General features: G+C 43.3%; 1 protein-coding gene across 1 annotated transcript in view; it reads right to left on the minus strand.

Moving 5' to 3' along the window:
* The window catches only part of LOC124046624 (serine/threonine-protein kinase D1-like), a 61594-nt gene extending 42129 nt beyond the window's left edge, over positions 1–19465 (minus strand). The window contains exon 1 of the mRNA XM_046367223.1: positions 19049–19465. Within this exon, the coding sequence (XP_046223179.1) occupies positions 19049–19255 (207 nt within the window). The 5' untranslated portion in view covers positions 19256–19465. The remainder of the gene's footprint in view (positions 1–19048) is intronic.
* Positions 19466–25578: the final 6113 nt, after the last annotated feature.

Raw genomic sequence — 25578 nt, forward strand, 5'->3', positions numbered from 1 at the left:
CCTGGGGGGGGTGCGTCATCTGGGTGGGTTGATTCACTGTTGTGGTCAGCCTGTCTGGGTTGCCCCCCTTGGGTTGTACCGAGAGCATCTGGTCAGCGGGGTGGTGGCACCGGGATCCTCATCTCTCCCAAGTGGTCATTCTCTCTTTCTCCCCTTACCCATCTGTCTATCGCCTCCTTTGAATTCCATGCTGTCACAGTTACTAGCCCTTTCAAGCTTAACATCCTTATCATTTATCGCCCTCCAGGTTCCCTCGGAGAGTTCATCAATGAGCTTGATGCCTTGATAAGCTCCTTTCCTGAGGACGGCTCACCTCTCACAGTTCTGGGCGACTTTAACCTCCCCACGTCTACCTTTGACTCTTTCCTCTCTGCCTCCTTCTTTCCACTCCTCTCCTCTTTTGACCTCACCCTCTCACCTTCCCCCTACTCACAAGGCAGGCAATACGCTCGACCTCATCTTTACTAGATGCTGTTCTTCCACTAACCTCACTGCAACTCCCCTCCAAGTCTCCGACCACTGCCTTGTATCCTTTTCCCTCTCGCTCTCATCCAACACCTCCCACACTGCCCCTACTCGGATGGTATCGCGCCGTCCCAACCTTCGCTCTCTCTCCCCCGCTACTCTCTCCTCTTCCATCCTATCATCTCTTCCCTCCGCTCAAACCTTCTCCCACCTATCTCCTGATTCTGCCTCCTCAACCCTCCTCTCCTCCCTCTCTGCATCCCTTGACTCTCTATGTCCCCTATCCTCCAGGCCGGCTCGGTCCTCCCCTCCCGCTCCGTGGCTCGATGACTCATTGCGAGCTCACAGAACAGGGCTCCGGGCAGCCGAGCGGAAATGGAGGAAAACTCGCCTCCCTGCGGACCTGGCATCCTTTCACTCCCTCCTCTCTACATTTTCCTCCTCTGTCTCTGCTGCTAAAGCCACTTTCTACCACGCTAAATTCCAAGCATCTGCCTCTAACCCTAGGAAGCTCTTTGCCACCTTCTCCTCCCTCCTGAATCCTCCGCCCCCTCCCCCCTCCTCCCTCTCTGCAGATGACTTCGTCAACCATTTTGAAAAGAAGGTCGACGACATCCGATCCTCGTTTGCTAAGTCAAACGACACCGCTGGTTCTGCTCACACTGCCCTACCCTGTGCTCTGACCTCTTTCTCCCCTCTCTCTCCAGATGAAATCTCGCCTTGTGACGGCCGGCCGCCCAACAACCTGCCCGCTTGACCCTATCCCCTCCTCTCTTCTCCAGACCATTTCCGGAGACCTTCTCCCTTACCTCACCTCGCTCATCAACTCATCCCTGACCGTTGGCTACGTCCCTTCCGTCTTCAAGAGAGCGAGAGTTGCACCCCTTCTGAAAAAACCTACACTCGATCCCTCCGATGTCAACAATTACAGACCAGTATCCCTTCTTTCTTTTCTCTCCAAAACTCTTGAACGTGCCGTCCTTGGCCAGCTCTCCCGCTACCTCTCTCTGAATGACCTTCTTGATCCAAATCAGTCAGGTTTCAAGACTAGTCATTCAACTGAGACTGCTCTCCTCTGTATCACGGAGGCGCTCCGCACTGCTAAAGCTAACTCTCTCTCCTCTGCTCTCATCCTTCTAGATCTATCGGCTGCCTTCGATACTGTGAACCATCAGATCCTCCTCTCCACCCTCTCCGAGTTGGGCATCTCCGGCGCGGCCCACGCTTGGATTGCGTCCTACCTGACAGGTCGCTCCTACCAGGTGGCGTGGCGAGAATCTGTCTCCTCACCACGCGCTCTCACCACTGGTGTCCCCAGGGCTCTGTTCTTGGCCCTCTCCTATTCTCGCTATACACCAAGTCACTTGGCTCTGTCATAACCTCACATGGTCTCTCTTATCATTGCTATGCAGACGACACACAATTAATCTTCTCCTTTCCCCCTTCTGATGACCAGGTGGCGATCGCATCTCTGCATGTCTGGCAGACATATCAGTGTGGATGACGGATCACCACCTCAAGCTGAACCTCGGCAAGACGGAGCTGCTCTTCCTCCCGGGGAAGGACTGCCCGTTCCATGTCCCATCAGTCGACAACTCCATTGTGTCCTCCTCCCAGAGCGCCAAGAACCTTGGCGTGATCCTGACAACACCCTGTCGTTCTCAACTAACATCAAGGCGGTGGCCCGTTCCTGTAGGTTCATGCTCTACAACATCAGAGTACGACCCTGCCTCACACAGGAAGCGGCGCAGGTCCTAATCCAGGCACTTGTCATCTCCCGTCTGGATTACTGCAACTCGCTGTTGGCTGGGCTCCCTGCCTGTGCCATTAAACCCCTTCAACTCATCCAGAACGCCGCAGCCCGTCTGGTGTTCAACCTTCCCAAGTTCTCTCACGTCACCCCGCTCCTCCGTTCTCTCCACTGGCTTCCAGTTGAAGCTCGCATCCGCTACAAGACCATGGTGCTTGCCTACGGAGCGTGAGGGGAACGGCACCTCAGTACCTCCAGGCTCTGATCAGGCCCTACACCCAAACAAGGGCACTGCGTTCATCCACCTCTGGCCTGCTCGCCTCCCTACCACTGAGGAAGTACAGCTCCCGCTCAGCCCAGTCAAAACTGTTCGCTGCCCTGGCCCCCAATGGTGGAACAAACTCCCTCACGACGCCAGGACAGCGGAGTCAATCACCACCTTCCGGAGACACCTGAAACCCCACCTCTTTAAGGAATACCTAGGATAGGTTAAGTAATCCCTCTCACCCCACCCCCCTAAGTTTTAGATGCACTATTGTTAAGTGACTGTCCCACTGGATGTCATAAGGTGAATGCACCAATTTGTAAGTCGCTCTGGATAAGAGCGTCTGCTAAATGACTTAAATGTAATGTAAATGTACCGTGGCGGAGATCTTTGTGGGCTATACTCGGCCTTGTCTCAGGATGGTAAGTTGGTGGTTGAAGATATCCCTCTAGTGGTGTGGGGGCTGTGCTTTGGCAAAGTGGGTGGGGTTATATCCTTCCTGTTTGGCCCTGTCCGGGGGTGTCCTCAGATGGGGCCACAGTGTCTCCTGACCCCTCCTGTCTCAGCCTCCAGTATTTATGCTGCAGTAGTTTATGTGTCGGGGGGCTAGGGTCAGTTTGTTATATCTGGAGTACTTCTCCTGTCCTATTCGGTGTCCTGTGTGAATCTAAGTGTGCGTTCTCTAATTCTCTCCTTCTCTCTTTCTTTCTCTCTCGGAGGACCTGAGCCCTAGGACCATGCCCCAGGACTACCTGACATGATGACTCCTTGCTGTCCCCAGTCCACCTGGCCATGCTGCTGCTCCAGTTTCAACTGTTCTGCCTTACTATTATTCAACCATGCTGGTCATTTATGAACATTTGAACATCTTGGCCACGTTCTGTTATAATCTCCACCCGGCACAGCCAGAAGAGGACTGGCCACCCCACATATGCTCTCTCTAATTCTCTCTTTCTTTCTCTCTCTCGGAGGACCTGAGCCCTAGGACCGTGCCCCAGGACTACCTGACATGATGGCTCCTTGCTGTCCCCAGTCCACCTGACTGTGCTGCTGCTCCAGTTTCAACTGTTCTGCCTTATTATTATTCGACCATGCTGGTCATTTATGAACATTTGAACATCTTGGTCATGTTCTGTTATAATCTCTACCCGGCACAGCCAGAAGAGGACTGGCCACCCCACATAGCCCGGTTCCTCTCTAGGTTCCTCCTAGGTTTTGGCCTTTCTAGGGAGTTTTTCCTAGCCACCGTGCTTTTACACCTGCATCGTTTGCTGTTTGGGGTTTTAGGCTGGGTTTCTGTACAGCACTTTGAGATATCAGCTGATGTACGAAGGGCTATATAAATACATTTGATTTGATTTGATTTGAACCCTGCTACCCATAGATAGACAGGCTAGAATAACACATCAACCCTGCTACCCATAGATAGACAGGCTAGAATAACACGTCAACCCTGATACCCATAGATAGACAGGCTAGAATAACACGTCAACCCTGCTACCCATAGATAGACAGGCTAGAATAACACGCTAACCCTGCTACCCATAGATAGACAGGCTAGCATAACACGCTAACCCTGTTACCCATAGGTAGACAGGCTAGAATAACACGCTAACCCTGCTACCCATAGATAGACAGGCTAGAATAACACGCTAACCCTGCTACCCATAGATAGACAGGCTAGAATAACACGTTAACCCTGCTACCCATAGATAACCTGCTACCCATAGATAGACAGGCTAGAATAACACGCTAACCCTGCTACCCATAGATAGACAGGCTAGAATAACACGTTAACCATGCTACCCATAGATAGACAGGCTAGAATAACACGTCAACCCTGTTACCCATAGATAGACAGGCTAGAATAACACATCAACCCTGCTACCCATAGATAGACAGGCTAGAATAACACGTCAACCCTGTTATCCATAGATAGACAGGCTAGAATAACACGTCAACCCTGCTACCCATAGATAGACAGGCTAGAATAACATGTCAACCCTGCTACCCATAGATAGACAGGCTAGAATAACACGTCAACCCTGATACCCATAGATAGACAGGCTAGAATAACACGTTAACCCTGCTACCCATAGATAGGCAGGCTAGAATAACACGCTAACCCTGCTACCCATAGATAGACAGGCTAGAATAACACGTTAACCCTGCTACCCATAGATACCCTGCTACCCATAGATAGACAGGCTGGAATAACACGCTAACCCTGCTACTCATAGATAGACAGGCTAGAATAACACGTTAACCCTGCTACCCATAGATACCCTGCTACCCATAGATAGACAGGCTGGAATAACAGGCTACCCATAGATAGACAGGCTGGAATAACACGTTAACCCTGCTACCCATAGAACCCTGCTACCCATAGATAGACAGGCTGGAATAACAAGCTAACCCTGCTACCCATAGATAGACAGGCTGGAATAACACGCTAACCCTGCTACCCATAGATAGACAGGCTGGAATAACAGCTAACCCTGCTACCCATAGATAGACAGGCTGGAATAACACGTTAACCCTGCTACCCATAGATACCCTGCTACCCATAGATAGACAGGCTGGAATAACAAGCTAACCCTGCTACCCATAGATAGACAGGCTGGAATAACACGCTAACCCTGCTACCCATAGATACCCTGCTACCCATAGATAGACAGGCTAGAATAACACGCTAACCCTGCTACCCATAGATAGACAGGCTAGAATAACATGTTAACCCTGCTACCCATAGATACCCTGCTACCCATAGATAGACAGGCTAGAATAACACGTTAACCCTGCTACCCATAGATAGACAGGCTAGAATAACACGTCAACCCTGCTACCCATAGATAGACAGGCTAGAATAACACGTTAACCCTGCTACCCATAGATAGACAGGCTAGAATAACACGTCAACCCTGCTACCCATAGATAGACAGGCTAGAATAACACGTCAACCCTGTTATCCATAGATAGACAGGCTAGAATAACACGTCAACCCTGCTACCCATAGATAGACAGGCTAGAATAACATGTCAACCCTACTACCCATAGATAGACAGGCTAGAATAACACGTCAACCCTGCTACCCATAGATAGACAGGCTAGAATAACACGTTAACCCTGCTACCCATAGATACCCTGCTACCCATAGATAGACAGGCTAGAATAACACGCTAACCCTGCTACCCATAGATAGACAGGCTGGAATAACACGCTAACCCTGCTACCCATAGATACCCTGCTACCCATAGATAGACAGGCTAGAATAACTAACTAACCCTGCTACCCATAGATAGACAGGCTAGAATAACACGTTAACCCTGCTACCCATAGATACCCTGCTACCCATAGATAGACAGGCTAGAATAACACGCAAACCCTGCTACCCATAGATAGACAGGCTAGAATAAAACGTTAACCCTGCTACCCATAGATAGACAGGCTAGAATAACACGTTAACCCTGCTACCCATAGATAGACAGGCTGGAATAACACGTTAACCCTGCTACCCATAGATACCCTGCTACCCATAGATAGACAGGCTAGAATAACACGCTAACCCTGCTACCCATAGATAGACAGGCTAGAATAACACGCTCCCATAGATACCCTGCTACCCATAGATAGACAGGCTAGAATAACACGTCAACCCTGTTACCCATAGATAGACAGGCTAGAATAACACGTCAACCCTGCTACCCATAGATAGACAGGCTAGAATAACACGTCAACCCTGTTACCCATAGATAGACAGGCTAGAATGTTAACCCTGCTACCCATAGATAGACAGGCTAGAATAACACGTCAACCCTGTTACCCATAGATAGACAGGCTAGAATAACACGTTAACCCTGCTACCCATAGATAGACAGGCTAGAATAACACGTCAACCCTGCTACCCATAGATACCGTTCTACCCATAGATAGACAGGCTGGAATAACACGTTAACCCTGTTAGCCATAGATAGACAGGCTAGAATAACACGCAAACCCTGTTACCCATAGATAGACAGGCTAGAATAACACGCAAACCCTGTTACCCATAGATAGACAGGCTAGAATAAAACTTCAACCCTGCTACCCATAGATAGACAGGCTAGAATAACACGTTAACCCTGCTACCCATAGATAGACAGGCTAGAATAACACGTCAACCCTGCTACCCATAGATAGACAGGCTAGAATAACACGTCAACCCTGCTACCCATAGATAGACAGGCTAGAATAACACGTCAACCCTGCTACCCATAGATACCCTGCTACCCATAGATAGACAGGCTAGAATAACATGCAAACCCTGCTACCCATAGATAGACAGGCTAGAATAACATGTTAACCCTGCTACCCATAGATAGACAGGCTAGAATAACACGTTAACCCCGCTACCCATAGATAGACAGGCTAGAATAACACGTCAACCCTGCTACCCATAGATAGACAGGCTAGAATAACACGTTAACCCTGCTACCCATAGATAGACAGGCTAGAATAACATGCTACCCATAGATACCCTGCTACCCATAGATAGACAGGCTAGAATAACATGTTAACCCTGCTACCCATAGATAGACAGGCTAGAATAACACGTTAACCCTGCTACCCATAGATAGACAGGCTAGAATAACACGTTAACCCTGCAACCCATAGATAGACAGGCTAGAATAACACGTTAACCCCGCTACCCATAGATAGACAGGCTAGAAATGTTTTAACGATACATTTGTTGCCCCTCCTGGTTGCACACAACAAGCTTCCATTCCCCCTGTCACAAGGGGATGGCTGATTTAAGATTTTAAAAATGGTAAACCCTGTTACGGTCAACCCTGTAACTTTTTTGGGCACTTTACAGGTATACTATAATACTATATCTATATATTTTTATTTATTTAACCTCTTGATATGGAAAAACTTGTTTTTTATGAAGTTGATCATGTGCTCTTTATGACAGAATGTTAAAATAAGGTTAAAGCAACTGTTTTTTTCCCCTCAAAGCTACAGTACACTTCTCAAAAGGCACCAAACTGGTGGAACGACCCACATAACAGGCTCATTGCTCTGATATCAATTTCCTCTTCGTTTTGTTAATGTATTTTTGTTTCATGTTATGGATCAGTTTCCAGTGCCTGTACCTCACGACTATACTGTGGGCGTATATTGCTGACTATTTCATTTTAATGGAGTTACTGTAAATATAAGCCTTGCATCACATAGAATGGACACCATTTCAATCGAATAGCAACTTACAAATCCTGACAATCTTATAGGATCACCTTCCTCTCATGAGAAATGGCATGTACTCCCAAAATACAGTGCATTACGCAAAAAGTTATACACCTTTCCTTGTGTTTACTAACTGACACCTTTACCCCAGAGATAGTGTGGTCTTTGGCTCAGAGTCCTGACTGAGTTGTCTAAATGGAAAGGAACTCCCTATCAAGAGACAGAGGTTTGGATGTGGCTTGGGTGATACTAAATAGCACACACAGTATAGCACATACAGCTAGAGACGCCTCAAGATTGCCTGACTTGTCTAAGCCCTTGTCACCACCGAAGGTGAGATATTGTCAAACTCGACTGTACAAAGCATTACATTTCAAAAGGACCCCAAAAGGGTTCTGTGCAGAGGGTTAGGGTTGTGCCGTTTTCATCTGAAGAACCCTTTTTAGTAGACGAGGGTTATTTGTAAGTCAAAGGGTTCTTTCTATCTTAAACAACATAAGAACCGTTTTGGAAGAAAGGGTACATTGATTATTAGTTGTAATCCTTTTGAATTTGAATAAGCTTTTTATTGTAATGTTTTTTTCTTTCTTTGAAATAGTGCCAGAGCATTAGTGTTTACCTCAGTGTTTAAACTTTAACATCAGGTGTTTGGGTAATATCTCTGTATATATCAATGATGTTGCTCTTGCTGCGGGCGATTCCCTGATCCACCTCTACGCAGACGACACCATTCTATATACTTTCGGCCCGTCATTGGACACTGTGCTATCTAACCTCCAAACGAGCTTCAATGCCATACAGCACTCCTTCCGTGGCCTCCAACTGCTCTTAAACGCGAGTAAAACCAAATGCATGCTTTTCAACCGATCGCTGCCTGCACCCGCATGCCCGACTAGCATCACCACCCTGGATGGTTCCGACCTTGAATATGTGGACATCTATAAGTACCTAGGTGTCTGGCTAGACTGCAAACTCTCCTTCCAGACCCACATCAAACATCTCCAATCGAAAATCAAATCAAGAGTCGGCTTTCTATTCCGCAACAAAGCCTCCTTCACTCATGCTGCCAAGCTTACCCTAGTAAAACTGACTATCCTACCGATCCTCGACTTCGGCGATGTCATCTACAAAATGGCTTCCAACACTCTACTCAGCAAACTGGATGCAGTCTATCACAGTGCCATCCGTTTTGTCACTAAAGCACCTTATACCACCCACCACTGCGACTTGTATGCTCTAGTCGGCTGGCCCTCACTACATATTCGTCGCCAGACCCACTGGCTCCAGGTCATCTACAAGTCCATGCTAGGTAAAGCTCCGCCTTATCTCAGTTCACTGGTCACGATGGCAACACCCATCCGTAGCACGCGCTCCAGCAGGTGTATCTCACTGATCATCCCTAAAGCCAACACATTATTTGGCCGCCTTTCGTTCCAGTACTCTGCTGCCTGTGACTGGAACGAATTGCAAAAATCGCTGAAGTTGGAGACTTTTATCTCCCTCACCAACTTCAAACATAAGCTATCCGAGCAGCTAACTGATCGCTGCAGCTGTACATAGTCTATAGGAAAATAGCCCACCCATTTTCACCTACCTCATTCCCATACTGTTTTTATACTGTTTTTATTTATTTATTTTTCTGCTCTTTTGCACACCAATATCTCTACCTGTACATGACCATCTGATCATTTATCACTCCAGTGTTAATCTGCAAAATTGTATTATTCGCCTACCTCCTCATGCCTTTTGCACACATTGTATATAGACTGCCCATTTTTTCTACTGTGTTATTGACTTGTTAATTGTTTATTTCATGTGTAACTCTGTGTTGTCTGTTCACACTGCTATGCTTTATCTTGGCCAGGTCGCAGTTGCAAATGAGAACTTGTTCTCAACTAGCCTACCTGGTTAAATAAAGGTGAAATAAAAATAAATAAAATAAAATAAAAATATGATACATTTAAAAATATAGGTGAGAATGTTTTCAACTGTACCTACATGGGAATATTTGTACATGTATATATTATTCCCTTCATCCTTTTACATATACAGTACTGATGTACAGTAGTTGATATCTTTGCCATGATTTCTGTCTTTCAGTGTAGCACTTTGATGATTTTATTGAGCAGAAAGTAGGAGAATATTGGGCCCCGTTACTAAGATGGTTGTTCCAGTTTAGATGACTTGATTAATCAATCCGCTCTACCCTGGCAGTCATTCTGAATGCAGGTTGAGGTTGATTAAAAGTTCCAATTGTTGGATATCCTCACTCTGGCTGGATTCCAATAGGAATTACACATCACTTTGCAAGCGAGCATAATGTGACTTGCAGGGCTGATGTGGCCTGTAAACCAGGAATTTATAACTAGGTGTTGCAACTAGGTCCTCAAAGAAAGTTTTTATGATACAGTATACAATATGTCATGTATTGTCATTTTTTATTTTATAGGCAAATAGAGTAGGAGTATGACAATGTATGCACTCACTACTGTAAGTCATTCTGGATAAGTGTCTGCTAAAATGTAAACATCTTCAGCCAGGTTATTGTCCCTGTATGGTATGAGCAGAGGTTGATCATGTGTTTCTCACTGTGAGTATTGCTGGCTGTGGTGTGACAACCACTGGTCAATACTGTTACACTTCTGGGCTTTTGTTTCTCTGCCTCACTCTGTACACACAAACCCCTATGACTGGCGGACATAGAAGAGCTGTTGCTGCAGCTATTGCTATTATTTTAGCCCTCAGAGTGATACGAGGTGCAGTACACATAAAGGCTCACAACACATACGATCGCAATTCAAAGGCAAACTCTCTAGTCTAGACTAACCCTGCCACGTTTTTTTATTTTTTATTATGTGATTTATGTAACTCTTCAGGGATACTAGTGTATTTGAATATAGTTGCAAAATTCCAGTAACTATCTCCAAATTCCTAGGTTTTTCAGAAATATCGGTTGGAAAATTCGCAGAATCAGAAGGGAATAAACAGGAAATCTGGAACCCTTTAACCGGTATTAATTTGGGGAAAGTTAATATTTTATAACTCTAGACTTGAACGCATGCATTAAGAGAGAATGTCTGATATGAAAGCTAGAGAGATAGCTACTAAAGAGCTGAGAAATGATTGGTACCATGGGATATGATGGATGGGCGTCCATAACCAGTAGAGAAAAGAAAATCATTGTTATTTTAAAGACTAATTACCGGAACAAAATCAATTAACATGTCTCACTGTAAATGAAATTCCTACTTGTTATTATACTGTACTTTTCATTTTACAGTGAATAACCAATGGTCTGGAGTGCTCACTCACTTAGTTAAATAAGTACGCATACTGTATATGCACTGTATGTTTACTGTATGTACACTGTATGTATATTGTATGTATATAAAACAGATCTTATGCAGTATGGACTGTACTAATTAACAAACACTTGAGATATGTAACACCTGAATCTAACATGGACTAATCTAATGTACTGTACCCTCTACTAATCTCTTATGCTCTTTCTCCCAGACACAACTATAGTCGACAAAGAGAATACGTTCTTGATTAATCATTTCACACCATATTTAATCATAGTTCTCTTTTAAGACGGTTTCTCATTGTCACCAAAACAGAGATACTTTTTAGGTGATGGGAAACTCAATTGGAATCGTTTTAACGGCCATTGTGTATGTGTAACAACCCTTCAAGCGTAAGAATGGTTTGAAGTCTATCTAGTCAACGCGGCCCGTTGATGATGTGTGGCCAACATACACAATGGCCGTTAATAAGATTCCAATGGAGTTTCCCATCTCCTAAAAAGTTGATTCTGGGACAAGGAGTGCACTCCGCAAGGAGTGAATGGGAGTCAATTGGGCATTAGCTCAAAAACCCAACATTAGCATGAATTACGTCAACAAGAAGTACAGCTTTAAAAGCCTCCAGCAACAGGAAAGGTGAATTATCATGTGGATTATAATTCATGGACATCTTTGTAGAGGTTTACAAAAAAAATTTACACATCGAAAGGGAAAATCACATCTGAAATTCCAAAGTGGAAATGACAAACTTCAGAAGCCTTTTAAAACCTCAAAAAAGTTATATATTTCTGCATTTCAGGAATGTTCTCCTGCAACACAGTGATCAAAGCTTGGCCCCAGTGATGTACGGGGCCTTACGCATTACCCTCTGTAGTGCCTTACGGTCAGAGGCCGAACAGTTGCTATACCAGGCGGTGATGCAACCGGTCAGGATGCTCTCGATGGTGCAGCTGTAAAAATTTTGGAAGATCTGGGGACCCATGCAAATCTTTTCAGTCTCTTGGGGGATAATAGGCATTGTCGTGCCCTCTTCACAACTGTATTGGTGTATTTGGACCATGATAGTTTGTTGGTGATGTGGACACCAAGGAACTTGAAGCTCTCGAACCGCTCTCCTACATCCCCATCGATGTGAATGGGGACATGTTCAGCCCTCCTTCTCCGGGTAGTCCATGATCAGCTCCTTTGTCTTGCTCACATTGAGGAAGAGGTTGTTGTCCTAGCACCACACTGCCAGGTCTCTGACCTCCTCCCTATAGGCTGTCTCATCATGGTCGGTGATCAAGCCTACAACCGTTGTGTCGTCAGCAAACTTAATGATGGCGATGCAGTCGTGGGTGAACAGGGAGTAGAGGAGGGGACTAAGCACGCACCCCTGAGGGGCCCCAGTGTTTAGGATCAGTGTGGCAGATGTGTCGTTGCCTACCCTTACCACCTGGGGGTGGCCCATCAGGAAATCCAGGATCCAGTTTCAGAGGGAGGTGTTTAGTCCCAGAGTCCTTAGCTTAGTGATGTGCTTTGTGGGCACTATGGTGTTAAACGCTGAGCTGTAGTCAATGAATAGCATTCTCACATAGGCGTTCCTTTTGTCCAGGTGGCAAAGGGCAGTGTGGAGTCCAATTGAGATTGCGTCATCTGTTGGGGAGGTATGCGAATTGGAGTGGGTCTAGTATTTCCAGGATGATGGTGTTAATGGGAGCCATGACCAGCCTTTCAAAGCACTTCATGGCTACAGACGTGAGTGCTATGAGGCTTGTAGTATCGATTTTAATTTTTCCCAACACTGACAGAAACCACAGCTTATTTTTTGTAATTTCAATTATTGAGAGTGCAGTGTTTACTTAATTACTAAAGTAATTAACAGTCAGGCAGAGGTATTTTGTTGCCTTTCTCTACCTGTTCTCAGTGGTGAGGATCAGTACAATGTTCGTTATTGGGGGGGGGGTCACTAGCATAAATATTAAATATTAAAGGGGCAATCCAGAATTGGTATAAATTATTTATTTTTACTTTTAAATGTATGTTATATAGCTATTAATATTATTCATATGTCATGACACTCCATCAGAACCCAAAAGGTAATAATATTTTACTCCATTGTTTGCAAGTGTAAACAAACACATTACTGCATCTCATGGATGGTCAATCCTTGCATCCATAGCGGCATCTATGTAATTTTAGTACAGTTCCATTCCTCCAGTTGTTTACAAGTGTTTTGTTGTTGTTTAAGTTACGGACTGCAGCTTTAAAGGGTGCAACCAGAGAGGATGAATATTAGTCTGTAAGAACACACTAGATAACACAAAGTCGACACTACAGATTTATACTGTACATCCTAGTTAATTAGCAGATGAGACCAAAGAAGGCTTTTATGGTGCCGACACTAAGGGGAGAGCACTCATGAGAGTGCTGGGGCAGAAAAGGTCCATGATCCTCAAAGGGAATGGTGGCCCTCTACAGCATCTATTTTATGCTAATGAAGATGCATGGTGCTTAGAATGCTTTCCAAAACAGCTGCCCCACAATGGCCTATGCACATCGCACAACCTTCATCTTCGGTTCTGTTCTTCCCAAGGTGTGTGTGTGTGTGTGTGTGTGTGTGTGTGTGTGTGTGTGTGTGTGTGTGTGTGTGTGTGTGTGTGTGTGTGTGTGTGTGTGTGTGTGTGTGTGTGTGTGTGTGTGTGTGTGTGTGTGTGTGTGTGTGTGTGTGTGTGTGTGTGTGTGTGTGCGTGCGTGCGTGCGTGCGTGCGTGCGTGCGTGCGCGTCTGCTAGTACGTGACCCTACTGCACATGGCTCTCATCAGGATAATGGCACTCATATGGATACTTCACAGGCAATCAAAATCAGTTGCCAAGCAACTGGGGGACCATTCTCTAACTAGGAGACAAACCTTGGGGAGCTGACCACAGAATGTAATCATTTTGCTAATGAATTTCTTCTTGGGGACACGTATAGTAAACTATAACTTGATAATGTTTGTTTAATGTTTCTCATTTGTATAACACCAGGGATGAAAGTTCAAAACTACCAGATGTATACCATACAGTCGTAGCAAAAAAGGGAAATAGAACTGGCTATCATCATGACATAAAAATCACCATCTTTATCTCCAAATACATAACATACATTACTTCTGTTTCTCAAACCATATTCACGACATTATGAATTCATGAGAGCATCCCAGTGTTTAATATGAGTGGTTATTATTGTGGGTGAAGAAATAAAGAAAGCTTGGTGTGAAGAAGAAGTAGAAGAATTGTAATGGAAGGTTGAGGTTGGTTGAAGGACTTGTGGGATGGATGCTTAGTCTATGTGGTCATCACAGCTCCCATCACAGCTCTACTTATGGACTGACACAGATTGAACAAGGAAGTTAGCACTTCCTGTGAGGAACTAACATGGTGCCACCTGATTAATAAGGACACTTGAATGAAAAGAGCAGTGAAGAGCGGTAATGTAAAAAGGTGGTAAAACTTCAAACAAAGGCACCATCCTTTTAATTAGTCCTGATAACGCTTGGCTCTAGTGGATTCCAATGTGATGGCCTGTTAACAGTATATTAGGTCTATTAGACAGCCTTTTGATGGGAACCAGGACCCTGGTTGAAGAAGTTATGAAGAGATCAAGGCGGTGACTGCCCATCCTCGTTTCTCTGTCCAACATCGGGTGAATTTATTAAAGGACTGTTCAACACTCATACATGTCATGTCAATAGTAATGGTTATGCTGGTTCATGGTTGCAAGATCTTATTTGGATCAGGACTTGCATGTTAGGTGGAGGATGACACGACAATCCGATATACATCATGGACACCTACATCTGCATACTATACAGATCTTAATTTGATCAACCTGTTGCAGGATAACTTTCCTGGTTAAAAGGCTTCTGAAGTTTGTAATTTCCACTTTGAAATTTCAGACTTGATTTTCCATTACGAAAAATATATCAACCCCTACAAAAATGTCCATTAATTATAATAATAATTAACATTTCCTTTTGCTGTGGGATTATTTTCCTGCTGTAAGAAACGGGCTCAAATTAAGATTCTACATCTGGATCTCTGTTTGTTTAACTACAGATTACTACTGTAAATCTTCGTTCCGCATGTCATTTTATAACTGTAATAAAAACAACACAACTTAATTGAAAGGCAGAGCTTTACAGTGAGTATGTTTACATGCACACTAATAATTCAAAATTAAACTCATTATGGCAGGAGGCAGATTATACACCTTACTCTGCTTATCTTAATTGGCGTACGGTCAAAATTGAATTAAGCATACGCAGATTAAAACACCTGCTTTTCTGAACAATCTGTTGAATTATTAAGACATGTAAACATCTTAACCATCATTCCAGCAGTGTATTTGATCTGCACAGCGGTGTATTTGATCTGCACAGCGGTGTATTTGATCTGCACAGCGGTGTATTTGATCTGCACAGCGGTGTATTTGATCTGCACAGCGGTGTATTTGATCTGCACAGCGGTGTATTTGATCTGCACAGCGGTGTATTTGATCTGCACAGCGGTGTATTTGATCTGTACAGCGGTGTATTTGATCTGCACAGCGGTGTATTTGATCTGCACAGCGGTGTATTTGATCTGCACAGCGGTGTATTTGATCTGTACAGCGGTGTATTTGATCTGCACAGCGGTGTATTTGATCTGTACAGCGGTGTATTTGATCTGCACAGCGGTGTATTTGATCTGCACAGCGGTGTATTTGATCTGCACATGTGCTAGCACCAGCCGAATGAGCCTCCCTCTTTAGCGCAAGTGAAGTTTGGAACAACAATGTATGCGTCATACAAGTCGTTTTCACATACAAACTTTATATGTCTGAACTCAGAAACAAATATGCTTCCTAAAAATAACATGTTCACTGTGGTAGAATGTTTATTTTCATTGACAGTATCATCAGGTAGCCTGATTTCCAATGTGCCCATGGAAACAGGTTAATTGTTATTTTTTGTATTTAACTCGGCAAGTCAGTTAAGAACATTCTTAACTTCTTATTTTCAACGACTGCCTAGGAACAGTGGGCCTAGTTCAGGAGCAGAACGACAGATTTGTACCTTGTCAGCTCGGGGATTTGAACTTGCAACCTTCCGGTTACTAGTCCAACGCTCTAACCACTGGGCTACCCTGCCGCCTCTTCCTGCAAAGCATGCAATCGTTTTAATTAACTATTACATTAATCTAACTACATACAATAATCACATTATTCTGTGCATGTAACTGCACTCAGTGTCTGAATCAGTATAAGTATCAGTTTCAGACAGACAGACAGATTGAAGGTTATTGACATGTCCATCTAAGCTATAACAAGACCCTTTCAAGGAACTTCTCTTTGGACATGACTATCAATGTCATCATTGCCCTTAAATGATCTAACTCTCTCTTTGCCACAAAGAAGACCCAGAGAGCTGCCAGAGTAGTGCTGTAAACTTTGACTGGACCTTGAATTGGTCAAGCATTCGATGCAACCACTCCCAAGGAGGTCATTTATCCTGGAAAGACCAATCATCGTGCCAAACTAGCTTATAGTACAGTTGCAATTTGATTACTAATTCTAGGCATTTAGGGCCAAATCTTAACTTCTATAAAGTCAACTTGATTCATCCCAGGACATGCTAATGTGAAATCAAACTTACTTTCTCATAATCCACAGTGTTTAGGCCCTGTTGCATACTGTTAGCTTTGTCACTTTATACACCCCCCCCCCACACACACACACATACATACATATATTTAAGATCTCACCTCACTTCGTATTATTTAAATGAGTGTTTCTGAGCATCTATACACGAGAGGGAAACTCTCTCTGTGATAAAATGTGTCTACAACAAGGTGTTGAGGTACAACCTCCTGTAGTTCATATATATTTTGTGCTTTACTTAATTAAGAATTGAGTGTGATTTTCCCGCACACACTAATAACCCTGGGACAGAAGGTGTTTCTGCTTTCTAGTGTCATGTCAGTATTACTACTGTAACCCTTAGACAACAACAAAAGCCTACATTTTAACACCCATGTTTCAGAGGATGACAGACGTGCAACCCAGGAACATTGTATGTGTTACAGATAACTTCTCATATGACCAATTACAATAACCCGGGCCTGTGGAAACGGTATCATGTTGAAAAGGGAATAAACTAATGAAGGGAGACTATACCCACTGGGCACACAATGGATGAATCAACGTTGCTGCCACGTCATTTCAATTCAATGGCGTTGTACCAATGTAGAATAGACGTTATATTGAAGTCTGTGCCCAGTGGGTAAAGACGTCATCAACAAATTGAACTATCAAGTTACAACATATGTAGGCCTACATACAATTGTCTTTGAGAGATAGTTTTCAGGTGGGTTTTAACAAACGTTTTTTTTTAGCCCATACCCTTTTCAGATATAAACTAAATACGGTAGCCTATAAAGAAGATGCTATGATAAAAGAATAGGTGTTTTTCCTCTAGATATGAAAGGGGTTTTATACGACCTCAGATCTTGGAGTAATAGATGGTCATACATACACCATGTCGGCTACAACAGGCCTGATGATTATGGAGGAAGGAGGTGATCAACACATGCTCGAATGGCAGATAATTGTCTTGTTATTCAGAACTGTTCTACAATGTCAGTGATCTCTGTGCATGGAATGTACCATAACTCCTCACCATGCTCACAACACACATAGTTCGCATCCCAAATGGCACCCTATTCCCTATGGACCCAGGTCAAAAGTAGTACACTATATTGGGATTAGGGTGCCATTTGTGACGCATCCATAGGCACAGTATAGAACATTATAATATAAACCTTCACAGTCAAAACTTAAACATCCTCCCCCTCTGAGCCTGTCATTATTAATGAGCACACTATAGACTAGGCTCAAGCAGAGCCAGTAGTGTAGGCCTACTGAGAGTCTGCACTGGGGTGGTGCTGGCATGCCAGCAGTACAGCAAAGAGCTGTTAAATAGTCTCTAATAAAGTGTGAACATACAGCTATTAAGAGATACTCTCCTGTGTTGCAGGAGAACATTCCTGAAATGCAGGAAATGTAAAACGTGTAGAGTATTTGAGGTTTTAAAAGGCTTCTGAAGTTTGTCATTTCCACTTTGACATTTCAGACTTGATTTTCCCTTACAAAAAATGTATCAACCTGTTGCTGCAGGATTAGTTTCCTGCTGAAGCAAACAGGCTCAATTTAAGATTCTACACCTGTAGTTACCATGTTGTTAATCAGTGATCAATTACAACTTTATTAAACATCCGGATTCTTAATGTCCTTAGCTTGTTTAACGTTTCCTTTCTTATGTTGAACTTTTCCTTTCTTATGTTGAACTTTTCCTTTCTTATGTTGAACTTTTCCTTTCTTATGTTGAACTTTTCCTTTCTTATGTTGAACTTTTCCTTTCTTATGTTGAACTTTTCCTTTCTTATGTTGAACTTTTCCTTTCTCGTAATGATAAAACCCTCTTTATAGGTGTATATTTCCATGACCAATACATTTGTGGGGTAGCTGCCCACCCCCCTGTAATTCTATCAGAAACCACTTCCTCTCACCAGTCTCTTTCCCTTGCTGCCACTACTCTTGCTCAACTGGGGGGTCTAAAAAAAGTGTACACTGTAGCCACTTATTTCCTTCTTGGTTATTTAGCCTAAGAATGACCATGGACTTTTCTGAGTTGTTCATCCTATCAGAATGGAACCACAAAAAAAATGTAATGTTTAGGCAAACATGACCTACTGTATGGCTCTGGGTCAAATCCCACTGGGCATTCACTGGTTGAATTAACTTTGTTTCTATGTAATTGCAATACAATATATGTTCAACCAACGTGGAATAAACGTTGAATTGACGTATGTGACCAGTGGTATGGATTATGTCACGCAATATAATAGACTGAAATCTGTATACCCGAATGTAAACATGTAGGCAAAAGTTAATAGTTCACTAATACCTAGCCTATATCTGTGCATGACATGTAAATCCCTAATAAGAATGGCGCTACAGAAGTTATAGGATATTACCTTCTGGTCCACGATGGAGCATGCCATCTCCCGGACCTGAGCGAGGCTGAAGTCGACAGAGTCCAAAAGAACAGGCTCGCGGCTCAACCCGATCTGTATCTGGAAAGATATGCCATTGGACCCCGGGGACAGGGGACTTGGCGGTCGGATCACTGGCGGAGCGCTCATATGAATCTCCCGGGAGTCAAAACAATACCGATTTGACATAGGTGAGTAAATCTACGTACTTGTCTAACCGCTAAACAGCCGCCTGTTTTGAATATCAAACTAAAATGTCAAATATCCGACCGTGTCATGAACGCAAAATATGACGAGATTATAAGGATAATAAAACGAATGATAGAAATCAGAGAGATTATGAAAAATCTCTTAAATCATTTGAGAGGTGAAAGACGATGAAGTATAGCCTACGTCAGTTATGTTTGATTGTTCGGATGTGATCAGAGCCCGCCTCCTGCCTGGCTGACTGATGATAGATCTCATCATCAGTGAGACAGGGTGATGCGAGAGGAAAGAAGAGCTGAGCGGTGACGAGGAGCGAAATGGATGGTAGGCTACTCCTCATCCTCTCTTTCTTTTTAAAGTTTAATTATAGGTTTGGGTACCAATGTGGCTGAACAAGAGCTGTCCTCTCAAACATCCGAAATGTTGACTCAATGGAAATATTACCACCGACTAGACTTCCATTCTGTTACAGCCAAGAGCGAAATCTAGAAGTACATTTTATGGATAAGGCAATGGGACAATCATATGTAGAAATAAAAAATAAAAGACGTGACTAATTATGGCTAATTAATTATAATTTTAAAAGTTGAATAAAATAAACATATTTTGTACAAGTGATGAGAGGAGCTATTCAACACCTGTAGTTGGGATATGCAAAAAAAAAAACATTTCCAATTCACACATGTATATTAATACACACTTGTACATGTGTGAAATAGGACAGGTATAATCACCCACCAACGTATCATTATTATTACCTGGTCCTTATGAGTGATTCTGGAGGGGGAACTGATCTCAAACCTGCCCCCAGGGATAACTTCCTAGTGGTCCATAACAGCATTGCAGTAAAACAGTAAAATAAATACAGTTGAAGTTGGAAGTACACATACACCTTAGCCAAATACATTTAAACTCAGTTTTCACAATTCCTGACATTTAATCCTAGTAAAAAATCCCTGTTTTAGGTCAGTTAGGATCACCACTTTATTTTAAGAATGTGAAATGTCAGAATAATAGTAGAGAGAATGATTTACTTCAGCTTTTATTTCTTTCACCACATTGCCAGTGGGTCAGAAGTTTACATACACTCAATTAGTATTTGGTAGCATTGCCTTCACATTGTTTAACTTGGGTCAAACTTTTCGGGTAGCCTTCCACAAGCTTCCCATTCCTCCTGACAGAACTGGTGTAACTGAGTCAGGTTTGTAGGCCTCCTTGCTCGCACACACTTTTTCAGTTTTTCCCACAAATTTTCTATAGGTTTGAGGTCAGGGCTTTATGATGGCCACTCCAATACCTTGACTTTGTTGTCCTTAGGCCATTTTGCCACAACTTTGGAAGTATGCTTGGAGTCACTGTCCATTTGGAAAATCCATTTGCGACCAAGCTTTAACATCCTGACTGATGTCTTGAGATGATGCTTCAAAATATCCACATAATTTCCCCTCCCTCATGATGCCATCTATATTGTGAAGTGCACCATTCCCTCCTGCAGCAAAGCACCCCCACAATATGATGCTGTAACCCCCGTGTTTCACGGTTGGGATGGTGTTCTTCAGCTTGCAAGCATCACCATTTTTCCTCCAAACATAACGATGGTCATTATGACCAAACTGTTTTATTTTTGTTTCATCAGACCAGAGGACATTTCCCCAAAAAGTATGATCTTTGTCCCGATGTGCAGTTGCAAAGCGTAGTCTGGCTTTTTTATGGCCGTTTTGGAACAGTGGCTTCTTCCTTGCTAAACAGCCTTTCAGGTTATGTCGATATAGGACTCGTTTTACTGTGGATATAGATACTTTTGTACATGTTTCCTCCAGCATCTTCACAAGGTCCTTTGCTGTTGTTCTGGGATTGATTTGAACTTTTCGCACCAAAGTACATTCATCTCTAGGAGACAGAACGCGTCTCCTTCCTGAGCGGTATGACGGCTGCGTGGTCCCATGGTTTTTATACTTGCATACTATTGTTTGTACAGATGAATGTGGTACATTCAGGCATTTGGAAATTGCTCCCAAGGATGAACCAGACTTGTGGAGGTGTACCATTTTTTTCTGAGGTCTTGGCTGATTTCTTTTTATTTTCCCATGATGTCAAGCAAAGAGGCACTGAGTTTGAAGGTAGGCCTTGAAATACATCCACAGGTGTTATGCACAAAGTAAATGTCCTAACCAACTTGCCAAAACTATAGTTTGTTAACAAGAAATTTGTGGAGTGGTTGAAAAACGAGTTGTAATGACTCCAACTGTATATAGGGCAGGTAATCAAGGAGGTGATGGAGTCCAGGTGAGTGTCATAATGTGCTGATGCGTGTAACAATGGTGACAGGTGTGCGACATAACGATCAGCCTGGTGACAGAGGGAGGCCGGAGAGGGAGCACATGTGACAGACATACTGTGGATTTGCTAAACAGTATTCTTAGAACAGTAAGAAATTCTGTGGATTTGCTAAACAGTATTTTTAGAACAGTAAGAAATACTGTGGATTTGCTAAACAGTATTCTTGGAACAGTAAGAAATACTGTGGATTTGCTAAATAGTATTTTTAGAACAGTAAGAAATACTGTGGATTTGCTAAACAGTGTTCTTAGAACAGTAAGAAATAATGTGGATTTGCTAAACAGTGTTCCTAGAACAGCATGTGTGCTGGCATGTTGGTAACAGGCTGGGAGAGCTCAAGACTAGTGGTTGCTAGGAGAGAGAGAGGACAGCTGATGCTTCTCCTCCTACGCTTCAACCTTGTACACATTAATGCTTCAGCTCAGCTGTAATACATTTACACCAGCAGATATGCTTTTCCATCATATCAGCTTTGAGTATTTTACGGGCAGCTTGCAGCTGATTAAGGCATAGAGACATCACAGCAGTACATTTGCAGTGCCCCGAGTGACACTGAGATTTATCTCTATGAACAATGTATCCAAAATTATACTTTGAACCTCAACCCATTTTCATGGTCAAACTGCATACAAATATATGTAGCATTATGTGATTTAATAGCTAGCATAATGCATCATGATATATTACATAAGGAGATTTAACTAAAGTATCCACCTTACAGTATTACATTTTGACAGAAAACAAAGTCCTCTTACAAAGTCCTGTTTCTGTCACGCCCTGACCTTAGTTCCTTTTTATGTCTCTATTTTGGTTTGGTCGGGGCGTGAGTTGGGGTGGGCATTCTATGTTGTTTTTCTATGTTTTCTATGTGTTTAGCCTGGTATGGTTCCCAATCAGAGGCAGCTGTCTATCGTTGTCTCTGATTGAGAACCATACTTAGGTAGCCTTTTCCCACCTGGTGTTTGTGGGTAGTTGTTTCCTGTTTTGTGTTGTGTCACCTTTCAGGACTGTTTTGATTTTCGTTGTTTCACTTGGTTATTTTGTATTTCGTGTTCAGTTATATTACATTAAAATGGACACTTACCACACTGCGTTTTGGTCCGATCTTTCCTGTTCCTCAGATGAAGAAGATCGTTACAGTTTCCATCATTATGTCAACTTCAATATGTGACATACTGTGTGTCATATGAAAGCCATACGAGACTCTCATCAAGATGGATGGATGGTTGGATTCCATCATTTCAGGCCTGCTGACCTTGGCAGCAAATTACTCTGATTATTGTAATTCTCCCAGAAAAAAGAGAGGAACAGAACCATTATGAATCCTCTAAGAGGATGTGTTTCTGTGTGTTTGTATGGAAGGCTGACACAGTGTGAGACTGTCATCTTTTTGATGGATATATATTATATTATCTCTGTTAGTATACACAGTACATCTGCAATGTTTGTCTGTGAAGCCTATTGTAATATATATATATATATAATTTAACAGACATATATTTCTACTGTATGTACATTTTGGGTGGCCCCAGGAATCAAAACCACAGTCCTGGCGTTGCAAAAGCCATGCTCTACAATCATACAGGACAAGACTATCATCTGTCTTAATGTCAGTATTTATTTATGTTTCATACTAATTGTTCACACAAAAAATAGGGAACAGTTAGCTAGACATTATGCATACAGTGAATATTTCAATATGAATTTCTATCACCAGGTATTCACTGTACAGACTGTTGAACATGGTGTGCAGCTTATTGTACATGCAAAGGTCCAAAGAAAATGCCTACCTACCCTGGCAAGATTAGATAATAATTTCTGCCGCTTCATGATTACAAATACATCTGAATTATAATTATGGATCCCCTTGTTGAAATAAATTATGCCAAAAGATATCGAAAGAGACTAGAGAGATGTTTTTCAGCCCTTGCACTTTACCTATTTCAAGAGATGTAAGTGTCTAATCTGTTTCCAGTTATAGATGTGTGTGTCACTTTAGGTCATAGGTCACCTTAGCGAACTAAACTTCACACTATGGTGAAGGAAGTTTCCTATAGACTTCATCAACGGCGTGGAGCCAAAACTAGGCTTTGTGGAATCGAGCTCCGATTATATTGATTCTCCCAAGGTCAATACTTAAAAAATATGAAACTTCCATCTTGTACCTATGTTTGTCCCAGTGGAGGCTGCTGAGGGGAGGACAGCTCATAATAATGGCTGGAATAGAGGAAGCCATGTGTTTGATGTATTTGATACCATTCTACTCATTCCACTTCAGCCATTACCGAATCATCAAATCAAATGACATTTTATTGGTCACATACACATGGTTAGCAGATGTTATTGCGAGTGTAGTGAAATGCTTGTGCTTCTAGTTCCGAGAGTGCAGCAATATCTAACAAGTAATATCTAACAATTCCACAAAAAATACCAAATACACACAAATCTATGTAAAGGAATGGAATAAGAATATATAAATATAAATATGTGGATGAGCAATGTCAGAGCGGCATAGGCTAAGGTGCAATAGGCTAAGGTGCAATAGAATGGAGTATATACATATGAAATGAGCAATGCAAGATATGTAAATATTATTAAAGTGGCATTATTAAAGTGACTAGTGTTCCATTTATTAGTGGCCAATGATTTCAAGTCTGTATGTTTTTTGGTCCCAGCATTGATGATCCTGTACTGACCTCGCCTTATGGATGGTGAACAGGCAGTGGATCGGGTGGTTGTTGTCCTTGATGATCTTTTCGGCCTTCCTGTGACATCGGGTGCTGTAGGTGTCCTGGAGGGCAGATAGTTTGTCCCCGGTGATGCGTTGTGCAGACCGCACCACCCTCTGGAGATCCCTGCGGTTGTGGGCGGTGCAGTTGCCGTACCAGGCTGTGATACACCCCGACAGGATGCTCTCAATTGTGCATCTGTAAAAGTTTGTGAGGGTTTTAGGTGACAAGCCACATTTCTTTGGCGCCTTCTTCACCACACAGTCTGTATGGGTGGACCATTTCGGTTTGTCAGTGATATGTATACAGAGGAACTTTCCACCTTCTCCACTGCTGTCCCGTCGATGTGGATATGGGGGTTGCTCCCTCTGCTGTTTCCTGAAGTCCACGATCATCTCCTTTGTTTTGTTGACGTTGAGTGAGAGACTTTCCTGACACCACACTCCGAGAGCCCTCACCTCCTCCCTGTAGGCTGTCTCGTCGTTGTTGTTTCCTACCTTCACCACCCGGGGGTGGCCTGTCAGGAAGACCAGGACCCAGTTGCACAGGGTGGGATTGAGACCCAGGGCCTCAAGCTTATTGATGAGCTTGGAGGGTACTATAGTGTTGAATGCTAAGCTAGTCAATTAACAGCATTCTTACATAGATATTCCTCTTATCCAGATGGGATAGGTCAGTGTGCAGTGTGATGGCGATTGCATCGTCTGTGGACCTTTTTGGGCAGTAAGCAAATTGAAGTGGGTCTAGGGCAAGGGGGGTAACAAAGTAGAGGTGAAGGTCGAGGAGAGGCGAAGGTCGAGAATCCTCTGAAACTTGACCTAGCCAAGCCGCACTGCTTCTTAACACAATGCCCGCTTAACTAGGAAGCCAGGCGCACCAATGTGTCGGAAGAAAGACCGTACACCTGGTGACCGTGTCAGCGTGCATGCGCCTGGCTCGCCACAGGAGTCGCTACAGCGCGATAGGACAAGGAAAACCCGGCCTGCCAAACCCTCTCCTAACCCGGACGACGCTGGGCCAATTGTGCGCCGCCTCATGGGTCTCCCAGTCACTGCCAACTGTGACACAGCCTGGGATCGAACCCAGGTCTGTAGTGATGCCACAAGCACTGTGATGCAGTGCCTTAGACTGCTTTACCACTCGGGAGGCTCCAGCAATTGATTTTAACTATTTTAACAATCAATTGATCCCCCCAAAAAATCGATCCCTTCGTTGAATTTCAAAATCCCGATGAGG

Source organism: Oncorhynchus gorbuscha, linkage group LG10 (genome assembly GCF_021184085.1).
Source record: "Oncorhynchus gorbuscha isolate QuinsamMale2020 ecotype Even-year linkage group LG10, OgorEven_v1.0, whole genome shotgun sequence".
Taxonomy (NCBI): Eukaryota; Metazoa; Chordata; class Actinopteri; order Salmoniformes; family Salmonidae; genus Oncorhynchus; species Oncorhynchus gorbuscha.